Genomic DNA, 18,938 nt, shown 5'->3' on the forward strand with positions numbered 1-18,938 from the left:
CCTTTAAGAATGTACATGTCTTTGAGCTTTTAGAAGGTATGTATTTTAAGAGTCCAATATATTAAAAATTGCATAACTTCACAAAGCTTCAATGTCTTTATTTCTATTGTCCTGAATTAAGCTGGGTGAGCCCCCTCAACGAGCACTCTCAAGCGCTATTAAGTCGACGTCCTGGATACTACGAGGCAAGGCAGATCAATACAATTAGATTGTAACCCTAGAAAAGCACGAAGAAGACAGAGTGAATAGCACTGTAAATTTAGTGCAACACAAATTTATCCCTTATCTCCGATTGCCATAACTTAAACCTAAAGTCCCGCCGACTGTGTGCGTTCACTTGGGGTTACGCTTATGTTCAGAATTTATAATTAAAGAGTTTTTTTTTATTTGCCACAGGATTTGAAACTTTTGCACTGTGCTATGAAATTCACAAAATTAGAACTTCATGTAGATGCCGATTCAATAAAGTGTCAAATCATTTATTTAACCGATATCAGTATTACGTGGACGTGAAGTACTTGAGTTTTCGTATAGGTGTCCCAAGATTACTGCCATTATCAGTCAGTAGCTGTACCTCATTCTAAAATCTTAACCATGCATAACTTTGCAGCAATACCCTTTTTCTTCATTGTAATATCTGCAGCACTTTGTAGCCCCGAAGTGACCATTGGACAGGGAACCCTAAGAGGGGCCGTGAAACTTACCGAAAAGCAAAATGAGTTCAATTCGTTTACGGGAATACCGTACGCCAAACCACCGGTGGGTAAACTCCGATTTAAGGTAAGTACCAAATGCCTTAGCTATGTTTCAAAATCCCTTCGTCAGCCTCCCGTCCCTTCAGCCCCTTGGAGTGGGGTATTTGACGCAACAAAAGGGCACGCGAGATGTCTGCAGGCGTACACATATTTGAAAAACCATACAGTAACTGGAAGCGAAGATTGTTTGTATCTGAACATCTACACGCCTCAGTTGAAACCCACGAGTAACCTCGCTGTTATGCTGTTTATTCACGGTGGCGCTTTTATTACGGGAAGCGCCATGGATTACGATCCCTCTTTGTTTATGAACGAGGACATATTCCTGGTGACCATTAACTACAGATTAGGTAAATCAGAAGGTCGCGAACTTCGGTAACGCCGCATTTTTAGGTCCACTGGGATTCTTTTCCAGTGGTTCAATAGACGCTCTAGGAAATTACGGACTCAAAGATCAAGCTCTAGCTATAAAATGGGTAAAAGCAAACATCGCTGCCTTCGGTGGGGATCCGGAGCGGATTACACTTTTCGGACAAGGAGCTGGAGGAATTAGTGCACATTTCCACGCTATGTCTCCAATGAGTAAAGGTGAACTGTTTAAGAAAACAGTCTAAGTGCGACTAACGATTCGAGCTTGCAGGCCTAATCAGTGGGGTTATTGCCCAAAGCGGCACGGCACTTGCTCTTAATGCTTTAATGCCTTACTTCCTTTCTGTTCGCATGTCCAACTTTTTAGCCCAACGGCTAGAGTGTCCAACAGAGGAAGATGTTGATGACATGCTGAAGTGCATGATGTCGAAGGATAGCGAAGAAATTATTAAAGCCGCCACCACCCTTACGGTTAGTAGTACACGTCTGCGTGTTACGTAAAAAAGTCTTTGCAGGAGTGGGATATAGAACCTGTTACCGTATTTAAACCGGTTATGGAACCAGACCATGAAAGCGCGTTTCTCTCAGCCGATCCGATTGATATAATTGTTTCTGGGAAATCTGCGAGTGTCCCTTTCATGACTGGGATTACAAAAGACGAGGGAGATTTTAGAACAGGTCTGTGCAATATTACTCTCAAAAAGTCAGTCTGGGAGTACAAATTTTAGCTCAATTGTTCAACGATCCCAAGCTATTAGAAGAATTCAATCAACATTTTAACGATCGCATCTCCTTAGTCTTAAATTACAAGGAAATCGCCACTCCAAAACATCAGAAGGCAGCCACCAACAAAATTGCTGATTTCTACTTCAACAAGAAGAAATTAAACGAAAAAAGCAGAAAAGCCTTCTCGGAGGTAAAAGGTGCACGTCTTTCTAAGAAAATTGGCATTGAAATATTTGCAGGCGTACATGGATGCCAACTATTTGTCATCGGCGAACTACGCGAGCGACTTGTACTCGAATAAGGGCAAAAATGCGGTATACTTTTACGTGTTTGGATACAAAGGGCCGGAGAGCTACTGCAGTTTGATTGAGGGTCTTTCTCCCGATAGTTACGGAGTGTGTCACTCAGATGATCTGCTCTACTTGTTTGGCAACAAAGAACTCTTTCCCGATTCGTTACGAAATCAGCAAGGGTCCAAAGTGGCGGAGTTAATGGCAAAACTGTGGACGAATTTCGCTAAATTTGGGTAAATTTCAACGACGATTACTCAGTACTCAGATTTACAACTTGCAGGAACCCGACGCCGGATTCGCAGCCGGATCTGGTGAAATGGGAATCGTACAGTGCCCAAGATCGAAAATGTTATGTAATTAACGAATCGCCGAGTGTAGAGGATTGCTATAAACAACGGACTGAGTTTTGGAGGAATTTAGATTTAAACGAAAGAACGACGACGCTCCGGAAGCATCGGTCTGGTAAATCCAAAGACGAATTGTAGGACTTTCTATATTTCAAAATTTGATTGTATACTTCTGCACTAATAAATAATTAAAAAAAAAACGGTTTGGCAAACAAAATGACAGGAATTCTGATCTGTCAGATTTGAACATTTTGGACTATGGATATTCCTCACGTAAAATTACGCTACGGATCTTACGAGTACAATGGAATCATCAGACATAGGCCACATCATTTGATCGGCGTCATTCGTAAGGTAAAACTGTACTGACGGACGTCAATTGAGGCACCACTCTTCCAGGGTGTTTAACGAATCTTGGTTTTGAAATCGAAATCGTCCCATCAATTCACAGAAACAGGTTAGTTGTGGAAATATTGGGACGTACAGTTTTTCAATGTAATCAATTGAACCTGCCATTCAATATGGAATGTGATGATACAGTTTCCAGAAGAGTGATTGATGTGATTCGAGAAGCTTCACGACGAATGTACTCGTATGGTAATGTTCCGAAATTCACGCCAAGATCACGAGGAATGAGAGCTTTACAAGAAGCTGCCGATGCGCAAGACACTGGAGATCACTTTGATGATGATACCTTGATGTACGTTATTCCACGACCTATTGATCCAAGGGAGGAGTTTGCCAAGTACTCTTTTCCATATACACATTTAGCATAGGCATCGATCAATAAACTAGTATCTTATACCTTCTAGTTCTTCCACCATTAAAAGTTATAGGGTCAAATTTGGTCGCTAACCTACATGCCTTTATTAACAAATGTTGATATTCCGGACCCTTGTGTAGAAGCGGTATGGGTGCTGAAAATGCTTCAATCACGGTACTGCAATGAAAATTCACCCCGAAAGCAATGTTGGTAAGGTAAAAACTTCAAATCCGAATATTTGGAGAACGGAGTTTGGGATGTGCTAATAAATCTGCAGATCGGGCAGGCGAAATAATAATTTGACGTATTGCGCACAAACACCACGCGCTGTACAATTTCATTTTTCTTAGAAAATACAGTCATCTGAAATGTGCTATTACAAAAGTTTCTTTGTAATAAGTTTACGGGGTCAGGTAAAAAAGTTATCGCATCTAACCATACTTTTTAAATGGATTCAATTCAAGAAGATTAAGAAATAAGTTAAGATAAGTTAAGAAAAAGAAATAGTTTTGCTATAAATTGCAAAATACCACTTTCCACCCCTTTCAACCCCCGGGATTTCATCCACGGAAAAATTCAGTTGTTTTAATTATTTTTTCCCAATTTCTAATCATTTCACCTGCGTGAAAAACCCGGTTTGAACCGATATCTAATTTTTTTTGTCAAAAAATATTATATAGCCTGGACTATATAGCTTTTTAGTTTTTTTATAATTTTTTATATTTTTTTTAAATTATTATAAATTGTATCATCTATAAAGTATAAATAAGGCTACCTGCATTCACCATACAGAATATCAGTGTCAAAATGGACTTCTCTTCTAAAATGTGGAATACCATACAAAAATTTGCATCATAAAGAAAACAGTAGAACACAATTTACTAAAAATTGGAGTTTGGTTCCTAAAACATTTTAAGGGTAATGGTTCTCGATAGAATGAATTAAACAATCTAATCTGTTGGGTTGCCGACGAGGATAATCAAATTGGTATTTATAACGACACGATACTTAATATTACTTCAATGACGCGTTGAAAATCCGAAATTATTTATTATGTACTTCGTATGTCACATGACATTAAATTATCTTATCAAAGGCCATTGAAAATATTCTATCGTTGCATTAGTCTAAACAGAGCGCAATGGGTATAACCTTGACGTTCACTCTGTGCCTGTTATCAATCGTTTATGGCGATTTCCCCAAAGTATGGATCGAGCAAGGTGAAATTAGAGGAAGACTACAATCCACCATCAACAACCGCACTTTTTACACTTTCACCGGCATACCCTACGCAAAACCACCCGTTGGTGCGCTCAGGTTTCAAATAATTCCCACCAGGCCTTTTAGTTCGACTGTACTTTTAACGCTTTGTTTAGCCTCCCCAAGATTTTGGAGAATGGGAAGGTGTGTACAATGCCATAGGAACCCACCCCAAGTGCTTACAACCGGTGGTGGGATCGCCAACGAAAGTTGTTGGAGATGAAGACTGTCTCTTCTTGAATGTCTACACGCCGCAGGTTACAATTTTATTGTGATCAGGGCGAAATTTAATTTATGTGGTTACAGATAAGCGAAAACTTGCTACCCGTCATGTTTTTCATTCACGGTGGCGGTTTCGTGGAAGGATCCGCTCAGTTTGAAGAATACGGTCCGTTATTCTTAATGGAAAAGGACGTTGTTCTGGTAGCCGTAAATTACAGACTAGGTAAAAGCTATTCACGTCAATTCCATGTGGTAACCAAATTGTAGGCGCGCTTGGATTCTTTAGCCCTTTGAAGGAGGGACTCTATGGAAACATGGGGCTGAAAGATCAAGCTTTCGCTTTAAAGTGGGTGAAACATAACATAGCAAAGTTTGGTGGTGATCCAAATAAGATAACCATATTTGGACATTCTGCAGGGGGGATTAGTGCGCACCTGCACGTGTTTTCGCCCTTGAGTAGAGGTAAGATTTGCTGTAGGATGTCTGTATAAAATTGCGAATGTTTAAGGGATGTTTAAGGGGGTGATTGCTCAAAGTGCGCAAGCCTTTGCCCGATTTGCCATGATATCCGAAAAAGTTCTACGTGATCATTCTTTTGCTCTGGCAAACTTAGTCGAATGTAATAGAGCAAGTGACATCGAGATGGTTCGGTGTTTACGGGATGTGAAAGGAGCGGATATAATTAGAGCCACTTCCACACTGGATGTATTAGGTTTACATTAACCATGGTCAATTTCACTATAGATGTATTTTAGCAACAGAGACGTTCGCATATTTTTTACTTTGGCCCAACTGTGGAACCAGATGTAGACGGAGCATTCATATCTAAACATCCATTGGAGAGCATTAAAACTGGCGACGTTGCGAATGTACCCTTCATGACTGGGATTACATCCGAAGACGGGGCTATTTTTGTGCCAAGTACGAAATCACTGATTTTAGTTTACCTAGAACCATTCAACTTCTAGGAATACTTCAGGAAGGTGAAAAGGCGTTGCCCGTCGTTCTGTTTTATTATGACGTCCCAGCTACTATCAGAATGAACCTCAGCAAAGCAATTACAAAACGTTACTTCAATAGCGACTCACTCGATTTGTCGAAAATTAATCAACTTGTCAAAGTAAGGCCAATGGAAGCTAACACGACCACACACTTATTTTTAGATGTGTACCGATGGAGTTTTCGTTGACGGTGCTCATAAAAGTATTCAAGCACACTTAAAATACACCAACCAATCAATATATTACTACTTCTTTGGACACCGAGGCGCTGACACTTATGCGAAACACTATGGCGTAGACTTCGAATTCGGTAATGCTTTTTTTAGGTTAACAATTACAATTAAACACTTACAGGAGTAACGCACGCGGATGAGCTGTTGTACCTTTTCAATGGGATTTTCCCCGACACAAAATACGAAAAAAAACTCGTGGATCTTTTAACAACGCTGTGGACCAATTTCGCAACTTATGGGTAACGATAGACAGCCAACAGGGGAGGCGACTTCAGCGATTCATTTTGTAGGAACCCTACTCCAACAGAAAGTAATCCGAAATATGAGGAATGGAAGGCCGTTGAAAAGGACAAGGAATATTATTATCACATAAAGCAGGATGCTGCATTGGAATGCAAGGAAGGGTTGCTTTCTGAAGATGCTAGTTTCTGGAAAGAGCTATTTGATACACCGCACGAAGTTAAACTTTCCGATGAGCTATAAATATAAATATTAATAAATTCATAATAAAGTGCTAACTTTTATCCATCTCTTCATTGATGATTTTCCGTTTAACAGGAATAACAGGATAGTGGTCGACGTGCTCATTGCATGTTCGTCCAAGGTGGTTTTAACCTAAGGTCCGTTCCCATAGCGTCAAATTTAATAAGTGGGCTGTTTCTCAGACCTGGTCTTGCCAAATGCCCTCCTCGCTGTAGCCATACGTTCGGCCCTATCCACCAACGAGTTTAAGGTTTCACCCTTGTTATCTCCCGAAAATTTAATTTCCCACCATTAACTGGTATTCAACGATTAATTATTAACCAAAGATTTATATTTCAAAAAAGGTAAGATATCGTTTCCCCTTAACGATTCTCTTCCTTATCCTTGGTTAATTCCTGTTGACCTAATGACATCGATTTGAAGTGGATAAGATGGTCACAGGTATTTACTGATGTATGGATATCGTAATGCTTGTGTGAAGACGATTGATAACCCTCGAACTTAGAAATGAAAAGTAGGGTTGATCTCCGGATTTGGAGCAGAGGAAATAAACACTAAAAACAAACCACTTGTGATATCTCGTTGAACCCATCTACATTTAATGCCCTAAGAGGGTTACTGAATAATTCGGCACCAACTTTTAACTTAAGATTGTCTATAAACAAAACCTAGATAAGATAGCGTGTGATCAATGGTTGCTAACTTACATGTTAATAATTCCCAGATCCTCCAACAGCTAGAGAACAATACCTAAACTGGCTTTCAAATAACTGGAGCTAAGCACAATAAGTAGGGTCAATTACCAGAGATAATCACTAACAATTTGTGCAATTAGACCCATGTAGAATATTAACATACTGCTCAACTATATACAAAAACCATTCATGAACTTAACTCCGTCCACTATAAAATAAAGACAATAAACTAAAAATAAATAAATAAAATAAGTAATGTGTAAAATTTGGATTCCGTGAAGGTTTTTAGTTACCCGCCTGAAAAACTGGCTCAGCGAAGTTACAGATACAGAGGTGTTAACTTCTATACCTTCATAAATGCGTTCATTACCGAGCAAACGTGTATAATGATATTATTATAAGTGCAGGTTTAACATTAGTTTCAGTTTTAGAAGTATTTGTACACTTATTACCTATATGTGCCTATATAAAACTTATCATTAGTACCACAGAACCATCGAGAGCGCGCGCTGCAGTAGCCGCTACCTTTTCAAAGTAATGCAACAAGGAAGAATGAGTAAGCTGTAGTACTAATGGACTTGTTTTATTTATAACCATCATGTACTGGAGAAGATGGTTATTATTATTATTCCAAAAAATTCCACAAAAATTGTAGTCATCATAAATGGGATAAATATATTATTATTATTATTATTAAAACTTATCTTAGCACAGGTTCATAATAATTTATAAGACCCGTTAAGAACAAACTTTAATATTAATTAGACGTGCTTGCTGTAAATCTAACTATAGAAGTTCAATCTACAGCTCCATTCTTTGATTTTCCCGTATTTTGGATGAAATGAGGGTCAACCGAGCTTGTTTCATGTGCAGAAGGACATTCGTTTATTTATGTGAAAATTAAGGGTTGTATTAATTTAAGAAAACTTGTCGTAACTTGCAATCGATTGAAGTTTAATTAAGGAAAATTGAATCTGTATCTTCTTAAAGATCTCAATCTCTGGGTAAATTTGAAGCCGTTTGTATTGCATATATTTTTTGCATTTATGAACCCATTAGTACCATAGTACCGTACATTGTTAGTACGGTACTGGCATTAAGTTAGGGGTAATTCACAAAGACCGTGACGACGAACTCGATTTAGTTATTCTGAAAACTAGAAATAGAAAATCATGTAATGGGAAATGTAAGTTAGTGCTATTTCACAATGTTTTTTCATCAATGTCTTCAAAACTATATGATCACTTTGTGATTTTGTGATTTTGCCACCAAGTGAAGTTGATGTTCATAAAGGAAAAAGGACAAATGTTCAGTATATCACCATAAAATTTAGGCCATTAAAATTATTTGGCGAAACAATTTTCAGTTTCACATTCAAAATTATTCCGAAAAAGGCAGGGTCAACACCAACTATGTGCAAACCCATTGCAGAAGGCATGAAAGCTTTGCCCTAGATAGTATTTACTTGGAGCCAGATTTATGGTGGTGAATGTTCCTGAAACCAAACTTATCTCATTAGTTATATGTATTTTGTGGTCATGTTTAATAACCTTTGCCTTTTACCATATAGTCCAGGACGTTAAATGACAAGCTTGTGATTAGATAAGAGGTTATCAGAATATTGAACGCGAATTTGGTAGTGGACTAGTAGTAGTTCAAAAGAGTCGCCCTGTCACACAAAATGAGAACGTTTTTCATCTACGGTCTTGTGGCGTGTGTCACTTTGTTAGCAAATGGCGACCATCCACAAATAACTATCGAATCTGGTACCCTCAAGGGTAGCGGTCAAACTTCTTTTGGTAATCGCACGTTTTACTCCTTTACTGGCATACCGTACGCCAAACCGCCAATTGCATCTTACAGATTTGAAGTATTTACCTAAACGCGCCCTTAACCGCGTTTTAATGTTTCACATTTTTAGCCGCCCCGAGCTTTCGGCAAGTGGGAAGGAATCTACGATGCCACACGTTCACATGCTAAGTGTTTGCAATATATTGGGCTTTTCGGGCCGCAGCAAGATGGAGACGAAGATTGCTTGTACCTGAATGTGTATACCCCACAAGTTGTACGTGTCATTCCAATAATTGTTTATCAGCATTCTTGTTGACGATTTCGTCACACATCGTAATTAGCTATTCCGTTCTCTTTTGCAGCCTTCATCAACTGATGTCGAATTGCTACCCGTTATGTTCTACATTCACGGCGGGGGCTTCTTTGAGGGTACAGCCCAACGCGAAGAAGTCGGGCCTGAGCTTCTGATGGACAAAGACATAGTCTTGGTGACAGCAAACTATCGCCTAGGTGATTTGATACCTGCAATTACTTATAACCTGGTGCAGGTCCTCTCGGATTTTTTAGTACCGGCGACGAAGTCGTACCAGGAAACATGGGGTTAAAGGATCAGGCGTTAGCACTTGAATGGGTAGCGAATAACATCAAACATTTCGGTGGTAATCCAAAGAAAGTTACGGTATTCGGACACTCTGCTGGTGCCGCCAGCGCTCACTTGCATATGTTCTCAAATTTGAGTAAAGGTATTTTTTCTAACAGCTCCTATACCGCTGGGAGAAATTTGTGGTTGAACACTGCTAAGACACACACTCATTTGCCTATTTCAGATTTAATTCACGGAGTTATAGCCCAAAGTGGAACCGCATTCTCTCGATGGGCGCTAGCTCCCTCAAAAGAACTACGAAACCACTCTTTAACCTTAGCGGAAATTGCCGGGTGTAAAAGAGGAACAAGTAAAGATCTGATAAACTGTCTAAAAGTGCTCAAAGGAACGGATATACTAAAAGCTGCGATCAGTTTGCATGTATTACTTAAGTGCGTTTTCCCATAATTATTTGTAAAAATTGCTTAGGAAAACATCGGAACTCGGCTCATTTACTTCCGACCGACCATTGAAGTGAATGCAACTGGAGCTTTCTTATCAGATGCTCCCACGAATATTGCCAAATCGGGGAAGGTGGCAAGGGTACCTTTTATAACAGGGGCAACAGCACAAGATGGAGCGATGTTTGTTCCAGGTACGCTATTCACTTTTTTGTATAATCTAATCCGCTCGGGTGACCGGAATTGCCGTGTACAGGGACAACATCATTTATACATTTTGTTTTCAGATATATTAGCAGGTATGCCAGCTACAAACCGCCAAGAATACCTCGAGAAGACATTGCCATTGTTTTTATGGTACTTGAAAGCCCCAAATGTTACCAAGTCAATTAGAGACCATTACTTGGGTACAGACCCAGAAAACTTCTCGTCATTAGAACTACTCATTAAAGTAAGTTGTCATATCCTCCTTCGTGTTACTAACCAAACTTGTAGATGTGCACCGATGTAGTGTTTCTAGAAGCAGCTTATGAGAGCATTCAAATCCACTCCACGCATTCCTCTCAGGTTTATTACTATCTCTTTGAATATCAAGGTTCGGAGACATTTGCTAAACGTTACAAAATAGACCAACAGTTTGGTAATAATCCTCTTCACTTGTTAGTTATGAACATCAGTTTATTTAGTGGTAACGCACGGAGACGAGCTTCCGTACCTCTTCAACAATACGGTACTGTTTCCTGGTTACGTCCCTACGTGGTCTGATAAAAAGATGATTGAACTTTTGACGACGTTGTGGACCGACTTCGCCAAATATGGGTAGGAGCAAGCTTGCGGTTAAAATGTTCACCTTTTGTTTTCAGCGAGCCCACACCGAACGAAGACAAGTTGCTGTCCGTACACTGGAAAACATTCGAAGGGAACAAGCAGCACTTTTATCACATTAAAAATGACACTACTGCTGTATGTGAAACGGATCTATTAGCAGACGCACCACGGATTTGGAGCAATTCATAAAAGAAGCTTACTTGAAATTATTAGTTTGTTTCCAATCAAGTGGACTGGAGACTAAATGGTGTAACATTTATAAAATCAATTGAACGGACGGTTTCTTCTTTGCTTTAAATAAGAATAGTCAACCTCGGATACCAGGTGATGGATTTAAAATATTATTGCAAACGTAACACGGACAAGGGATCTTATAACAGTAGCTTGGGCTGTTTTTACTCAAACCCCGCAGCATACACTGGTAGTTAGATCAGGGTTGGAAATCACGTTAAAATTGAACTTAAACCCCAAAGAATCCCCTAACTCAATAATGATCGAGTAAGTTAATGTGCAGAATTTCACAAAAATCAATGATCAATGATGAAGGTAAAAGTAATAATATAAAAACAATCTTACCTTGAACGTAATAAACGCCGTTGTAGGGCAGAGATCTCCTCAAACGACTAAAAAGTTGGTCTCATATTGGACCCGACTACGCGTACTAAATATCTTGAAAACTACAGCAGTAGTTAAAGGCCTAGGACGGACGGACGAGCGGAGAAAGTGGCCATAATAGCGCCTTCCAAGATGAGCTGGAAAATGCACTAAAAACTTATCAATACCGTCCTAGAGATGTTCCACTGGTCCATTGGAACGAAGTTGTCGAAGAATGAAAAATTTGCGCGACTAGGACAGATCTGCACATGTGCCATTCTGCTCAAAAGCTTTTCCGATCTACCTTTTATGCCTAAGAATACGTGAACGAAATTTGGTTTCAATCGGTTTAGCCTTTTATCGGGAAATTGGAGTACCTACAGACAGACCGACCGACCATCGAGATTTTGTTTCATTCTGAAGTAAAAAAAGTGATTACAAACAAGAATAACTCCGTTCTGCAGATATGCACTGAAGGTCTGGACACCACCAGCACATGTGTCTCGTCCAGACGTTCCACCTGGCCTGTATGAGTAGCAGTACCCTCTTCCGACACTTGGTGTTGAAGGTATTCGCTTCGAGTTCAGCAATAGATATGTCGCGTCCAGATGGTTCACTTTGTGAGTGCTCTCCTTCGACAAATCGTATTTGAGATATGCCTTTAGTGGTAACGTCACCAAGAAGAAGGCGGAAGAATTTTTTTTTAATTAACGGTCTTTTGTTTCAAAGAGGAATTTCGTTCCGATGAAGTATTTTATTTGTGTCCTTTTCATTTATTTAATGAAAGTTATTTTGTTTAAAAGCAAAGGTTTATTAGCGACTTCTAACGTTTAAGTGGTCAGTTTTCACCTAAATATACTTCTATAGGTTTTTTTCAGTAAAAACGCGAGAAATCCAAATTCTCCCAAAAGCCAATTTTTCCTTACGCTCGAGAAAAAAAACACAAAGAAGTCCGTGTTTCCCCAAATTTTCCGGTTTTATAATGATCCATCCTTTAAAACACTAGCCCGCGGCCGAACGTTGCATAAGCAATACGAAAAGGGGAGGTCCTCTAATATAATTTCTTAGTAGGTGATTCTGTTTGTGACAATCGATTTTAACATGAACACTGTAACGAGGGGGCCGACTTTACGTAATTTTTTTTCGAATTCATTCCAATGAAATATGCGAAAGGAAAAGTTTAAAGACGGTCAAGTTTTCAATCACAAGGAACCAAATAAATATTCATCATGTCATGATCAAGTCTTTACTTTGTCAAGTATATTTTAGCGAGCTTTATTACATTTGCCGGGAAATTGTTTCCTTTTACACGATAAAAAGAGGTCATATAATGTTTCATTTCTTACACTGCAAATTAAGCTTCCTTGGGAAAGAAATAAGTATATTTCTGTTGTATCAGCGTTGATGTAGACAACTTTTGAGTTTGGCAAACCAATCAAAATTAACGAAATATCGCCGCCATTGCTTTCTACCATGAAATAGGCGTTTTATATCAGCTTAGTATACAGAGTGGGGATGAGATTTGCATGAAATCAAGAGAGTCTCTTGTTTTGGCACCCGAAGAGTCAGTACGAGAGCTTAGCGTTTGGTTGGTACGGAGGCTTTTTAACGCCTAAATAATTCTATTTTTTTTTTATTATTATTAGACCATTTTATAAACAGCAAAGTACTGATGGAGATGCATCCTTAAATGTCCTCAATATTTTTCGTGATTATTTTCATCAATATACTAAACTTCATTATTTTCGTTGTTGTCATTGTGTTGAACCGCACAAATTTCAAACAACACCTTTCGTGGTAACAATTTCAGCTAGAGGAGACACGTAAAGCAAACCCAAATAGGACAGGTAAAGTAAAAAAGAGGACCGATTGAGCTAGTCGCCGGCATAATTAACGTTAATTTGGTATTGATTATGATACAGTTTTCTGGTTGCAATTTTCACCTTAAGAAAAAGAAAGGGCATTTACCTCATGTTTTGCCCGAAATAGTGGAAGTTCGGTACAACTTCTGGGCTGAATCATACTGGGGATGCAAGAAACAACCCCATCTCTGTAAGCGACCCCAAGTTCGTCTCGAGTATGATAGGTTAGTGTTCTAAGGATCGGGACTGACGTAGAAACGGTGAAACTGAAGTCTAAGTGCATGTGGCCATCTGTTCACGCACCTCCCTAAATCCAGAACTCAAAAATCAATTATTTTCAGATTCACGGTCATCCGAGTTGAATGACCACAATTAACCGTTAACAAGCACTAGTAGATCTACGTGTCAAATTTTTATACGTTCTTTCCAAATACTGTAGCTTATCTGAAGTACCCTCACACGTTATCACTATAAAACGAAAGTCAGAAAAGTGTAGTGATTCGTAGCGTTTTACATAGAAAATGTTGAATTTGTCAATATTTGTGCTGCTCAGCGTGTGCGTTGTTTTTGTATTTGGTGCTGGACCAATTGTTAAAATTAAGCAGGGAGAGCTACAAGGAGGAGAAGGTAAAACGCAAACTGGTCGCACTTACTACTATTTCACGGGTGTACCATACGCGAGGCCTCCCGTTGGATGGTATAGATACGAGGTAAATGTCTCTCAACCTTCCAATTTCTTACACTGAGTTATAGAGACCTACCACCGCGAAGCCGTGGAGTGGAATCCTAGACGCCACTCGGCCCCACAACGTCTGCCTACAGTTTAACGCAAAAAGTGCAAGAGAAACCGTTATCGGGGACGAGGATTGTCTCTATTTAAATATTTACACTCCTCAGGTAAACTTCCTTATCTAATCGTAGTAATGTACTAAAAGTAAGATCGCAGATTTCGGAAGATGAACAAAAGCGTCTACCTGTCATGTTTTACATTGACGGTGAGGATTTCGATTACGGAAACCCTAACAAAGCCAAATACGGACCTGAACTTCTTCTCGACAAAGACGTCGTCCTGGTAACGGTGGGATATCGATTGGGTTAGTTCTCCGCCAATTATAGCGGTACTAAACGTGCACTTTTAGGTGCTCTTGGTTTTTTCCTAACCGAGGACGGTACAATTTCCGGAAATTTAGGTTTAAAAGATCAGGCATTTGCTTTGAAATGGGTCAATCAAAATATAATGCACTTCGGAGGCAATCCGGAGAAAATTACCGTTTTTGGTAACGGAGCGGGGGCAGCATGTGCACATTACCACATGCTTTCGCCTTTGAGTAGAGGTATGGGGTTGTATTGTGGAAATATGCGCTTTATGATGGTTTTTAGACTTGATCAGTGGGGTTATCGCCCAGAGCGGCACCGCGTTCAATTCTTGGGCGCTAGCTCCAATCCAAGTGGTAGGAATACGTTGCAAAGTAATGGCGGGATTTGTTGGATGTCCTACCAGGGCTAGCTATGAAGAGTTGGTGAAATGTTTAAAAACTGTCGCAGGGAGTGACATTATTAATGCGACCAAAGCCATCACGGTATAGTATCCTTACGAAAGTACCCGATCCGATTGAATTTTTTCCAGGAATCGGGCCATTACCAAATATTCAAACCACTAATAGAATTGGCAAAAGACCCTAAATTTTTACCAAAGGATCCAATAAATATAGTACGTGATGGCGAGGCCGCTAAGGTCCCAGTCATGATAGGCATTACAACAGAAAGTGGCGCGATCGATGCGGCCAGTAAGTACACCCCCACCGCTTTTCAAACCTGAAACAGGGTAACTTTTAGAGACACTCAACGACGCAGCAACACTAAAACGGTGGGAGGAACAGTTTGAAGAAGTGGCATCTCACGAGCTGCATTATGGAGAAAGCGCTATAGTCAAGGACAGAACAATCATTGGACAGTCAATTAAAGAGTTCTACTTTGGCGACTCCGAAATAGGTGAAAATTCCCGAAAAGCTTTTACTAACGTAAGTTTGCACCACAACCTTCCCGGATCTTTCTACTGTAGCTTTAGATGTTTACGGATGGCCTCTATTTGGAAGGTATGCGCTCCAGTTTCGACCTTCACTTGAAGTACTACGAGAAACCGATTTATAAGTACTTGTTTGGGTACCGCGGTACAGAAAGCTACACCAATACTTTAAATTACACGAAAAACTACGGTAAGTAGTAAAACAAATCCCGAATTTAATCACCCCCACTTCAGGGGTTGCGCACAAGGACGAGCTTCTTTATCTTTTCAAAAACGACTTGGACTTCCCAAATTACACCCCGAGTGAAGCGGACAAAGAGACCAGCCAGCTAATGGTCAGTCTCTGGACAAATTTCGCAACATACGGGTTAGACCTATTCATGCTTTCGTCACTTGCTGCACATATAATTTCAGCAATCCAACACCGTCGGAAGATTCGACAATACCCGTTAAATGGGAATCGATGAAGAAGGACAAACTGAATTATTATTACATTCAGTCGGGGACGAAGGTGGAGTTGAAGAAGGATATGTTCGCAAAGCGGGCGGAGTTCTGGAGAAGTCTTCCTCTGGACAGTAGAAGGATGAGAATCAGAGACGAGTTGTAAAAAATTAAGACAATTTGTTAATTAAAGACCATTTTTGTTAGTAGGGTCCATTAGCTTAGCTTTTCAAATTTACAAAATAGTCAACAATAAATAACACCTGAAAAATAGTTATCTGCGAATAATAATTTGCTAGGCTACTAGACTGTGAATCTAACTGTTGCTGCTTTTACTTGATTCTCTAGAGATTTATTAAATGCGATTAATAATAATACAAAGAACGTTCGAAGACCACTTACAAAGCTACATATGGTATGGTTCAACATTTAAAAAGTAGCGTCCAGGAATTAGTCACATTAAAAACCTACCTAAAATTATCAGGGACGGAATTAAGCTTATTGGAAAAAAAATGCAAGGTTATGTCATACCTTTTTGTTCCTTTTTGTAATTTAATTCAACATTGAAATTATGATGGCCATGGAAAAATTGAAGAATCGAATGAAAAATCTCAAGAATTCGAACAAACGAAAGAATGTAAAGGATTGAAAGAATTTGAAACATTGAACGAACGCAAGGGTGTTGAAAAATCTGAAAAACAATCCTATGAATGTCAAAAACCTGAAGAGTCTGTTCAGTATGAAGAATTAAAACTTCGAAAGATAAACAAGGATTGAAGGTGGTCGAAGAAATGGTGAGATTAAAAAAATGAGAGAATTTGAAGTATCCGAAAAATTAGGAGTATACAAAAATCGAAAGGTTTTTAAAATACGAAGCATATAAAAAATCTAAATGGTCCGTAGACTCTAACGAAATAGGGAGGAAATTGAAAATTCTGAAGAATCTGAAGAAACTGATGAATTTGTGGAATGTATTCGCGCAAACGGAAGAATCTGAAGCACTTTAAGGATCTGAGAAATAAAAAATCTCAAAAATCAAAAGAAATAAAAGAATCATTAAGAAATAGAACAATCCGGAAAAAATTAACACTCTGGCGCATCTAAGGAATCTGAAGGATTCAAAAAACACAAGGAGCAGATTTGAAAGAGTTCGAAAAAACGATACATTTTTGGGTTCGAATAACCCAAAGAGTGGGACGAATCGAAAGGACCCGGAAAATCCGTGTATAATGCATACAATCTCAAAATGAAACTTGTTTAAACAACGCGAAGAATCGTAGAAGTCTCAAAAAATCGGAAAACCGAAACATACGAAGCATCGAAAAAGTCTGAAGAACGTGAGAAAGTTGGAAAATTCGAAGAACCGATGAAGTCCAAAAAACTGAAGCATTTGAATGATCCAGAAAATCTGGAGAATCCCAACATTCTTAAAGATTTGAAAAATTCTAAGAATTCAAAGTTTTTTTTCCATTTAAGTAACAGATTTTATGTCATACGTATATTTCTCGTTGTATTTGGTAAAGTTTTTATTTTATAGTTTCTTATTCTTCCGCTAAAGGTCATCTGAATTACCTACCTTTCTGTAATTTTCTCTCATTATCGATGTTTTCTTGGTCCTTCGGGTGCTAATTGTTTGTTCCTTTATAGATCTTTTCCTTGACAGATGACAACCTGAAAATGGATTTGTATCGGATATATTATAATATGTTCTTTGGTTTTTTTTCTCTTTCTGGTGTAGTGGTTGGCTTTCTCCATCGAATACGTTTTAGTGGATTTATATTTACTAGTGATTTACGACGTGGGGTATGTACCAGATGAGGACGCGAAATTATTTTAACATGCATATTCTTTTAGGGATTTGTCTTCTCTTCTCCTGTCATCTTTGCTTTTCTACCCTGAATATTTCGATCTTTACGATTTAGTTAATTGTGTATTACAAATTAATTTATGAAGTTACTTGACGTTTAGTTTTATTTATTGCCGATTTGCGATTTTGTTTTTGTTCTTTAACGTAAACTGAATTAATGCTTTCCATTTAATGTGTAATTATGGTTTTTCAGTATTCTAATTACCCGCCGTGACAAACGTTGATTTATTCTCGTACTTTATATGCCGCACTATCACTAACCAGAGCCTACTATGGTAGTTATAGTAGGCTCTGCACTAACCCTTTATTGCTTTGTGTTGTGCTTTAATCTGATTGGAGATTATTGGCAGAAAGCGCCCTTCTGAGCTCGGATAGGGCTGCGATCTGTTGGTTCAAAGGTCATATTTTATTTAGTCGAAAATCAGTGAGATAACCGTTAATTGCGTCTTGGTTATCGATACGTCCGAACCGTAATTAATGTATTTTTTGTGATAGTCATTTAAATAATTTGAACTACGTTATTATATTTCGATAACTATTTTCTAACGAATTGTTCCCTTTTTGTAAATTACTTACTGAATTTAAATTTTGATTTTGAGTAAGACTCATATATCTTCAACTATTATTTAGTTTGGAAACCATTTGTTATATTTTACAATAAAATTCTGAATTAAATTGTCATCGATTTCAATCATTCTCTGAAATATCAGATATTTTTTACATTTAACATTCATAATTTCATTACCCTTTTAGCTTTATCAAGATTAGGACAAGGATCTCTATGTGTCGTAAAATTCCTGCGTTAGATGTCGCCTTTTTTCGTACCCATCCTTGAAATTAAATCCCTTCTCAATCTCTCACCTGTTCTGCGCCTATCCTTGTCCTTAAAAAAATGTTATTGTTAAGACGTCGAGATCTTAATCCCAGCACCTCGGTTGGGCATGACTTGCCTATATCGTATCGAGGGTGATTTGGGTTTATGGGGGTTTATGTATGTGTCGCTTTGAAAGTTAGGAAAAGAATTTAAATTTAAGGATTTGAAGATATATGTGCTGTAGACATTTTGTAAAATCCGCCATTTTTAAAAACACCTGGGCGGTTTATAAAACGCGGGCAAACTGTGCCACAGTGTACTTCCCAGAGCTAACTAATTGGGCTCCCTTCCCTTCCGAGAGCAATAAATAGCATCCTTTATCGATCTAGAAGGGATAGGGACACTACCCCACATATCACATTGTCAACGATTCACGAAATGACTAGGAATTTTGTAAAATGACGGATTTTGCAAGACGCCTAGAAAATAATTATAATAATAATACGCTATTGCCACCATGAGAA

General features: G+C 38.7%; 2 protein-coding genes across 2 annotated transcripts; both read left to right on the forward strand.

Moving 5' to 3' along the window:
• Positions 1 to 569: 569 nt before the first annotated feature.
• Positions 570 to 16,057, forward strand: LOC116170640. The gene is made up of 29 exons (XM_031487145.1): positions 570 to 780; positions 826 to 1,105; positions 1,149 to 1,343; positions 1,396 to 1,595; positions 1,640 to 1,802; positions 1,853 to 2,040; positions 2,090 to 2,376; positions 2,424 to 2,625; positions 4,380 to 4,577; positions 4,630 to 4,770; positions 4,820 to 4,958; positions 9,487 to 9,681; positions 9,766 to 9,962; positions 10,011 to 10,176; positions 10,270 to 10,433; positions 10,478 to 10,622; positions 10,669 to 10,801; positions 10,846 to 10,988; positions 11,413 to 11,468; positions 13,785 to 13,976; positions 14,020 to 14,163; positions 14,213 to 14,360; positions 14,406 to 14,600; positions 14,647 to 14,846; positions 14,894 to 15,053; positions 15,103 to 15,287; positions 15,335 to 15,482; positions 15,527 to 15,659; positions 15,707 to 16,057. The coding sequence occupies exons 1-29, from the start codon at positions 595 to 597 to the stop codon at positions 15,897 to 15,899; spliced, it is 5,076 nt and encodes a 1,691-aa protein (XP_031343005.1). The 5' UTR covers positions 570 to 594; the 3' UTR covers positions 15,900 to 16,057.
• On the forward strand, positions 2,664 to 3,282 carry LOC116172603. Its single transcript, XM_031489842.1, has 2 exons — positions 2,664 to 2,839; positions 2,890 to 3,282. Exons 1-2 carry the CDS (start codon positions 2,749 to 2,751, stop codon positions 3,264 to 3,266), a joined length of 468 nt encoding a protein of 155 aa, XP_031345702.1. The 5' UTR covers positions 2,664 to 2,748; the 3' UTR covers positions 3,267 to 3,282.
• Positions 16,058 to 18,938: the final 2,881 nt, after the last annotated feature.

This window comes from Photinus pyralis, unplaced genomic scaffold, assembly GCF_008802855.1.
Source record: "Photinus pyralis isolate 1611_PpyrPB1 unplaced genomic scaffold, Ppyr1.3 Ppyr1.4_LG5, whole genome shotgun sequence".
NCBI lineage: Eukaryota > Metazoa > Arthropoda > Insecta > Coleoptera > Lampyridae > Photinus > Photinus pyralis.

What these genes read in the sequence shown, in the direction of transcription:
- LOC116170640 (XM_031487145.1), top strand. Translation starts at nt 595, where the DNA reads ATGCATAACTTTGCAGCAATACCCTTTTTCTTCATTGTAATATCTGCA. An exon ending in TAAATATTTACACTCCTCAG is followed by an intron (nt 14,164 to 14,212) that starts GTAAACTTCCTT and finishes GTAAGATCGCAG; the next exon opens with ATTTCGGAAGATGAACAAAA. An exon ending in GCTTTCGCCTTTGAGTAGAG is followed by an intron (nt 14,601 to 14,646) that starts GTATGGGGTTGT and finishes GATGGTTTTTAG; the next exon opens with ACTTGATCAGTGGGGTTATC.
- LOC116172603 (XM_031489842.1), top strand. Translation starts at nt 2,749, where the DNA reads ATGGATATTCCTCACGTAAAATTACGCTACGGATCTTACGAGTACAAT. An exon ending in TCATTTGATCGGCGTCATTC is followed by an intron (nt 2,840 to 2,889) that starts GTAAGGTAAAAC and finishes CCACTCTTCCAG; the next exon opens with GGTGTTTAACGAATCTTGGT.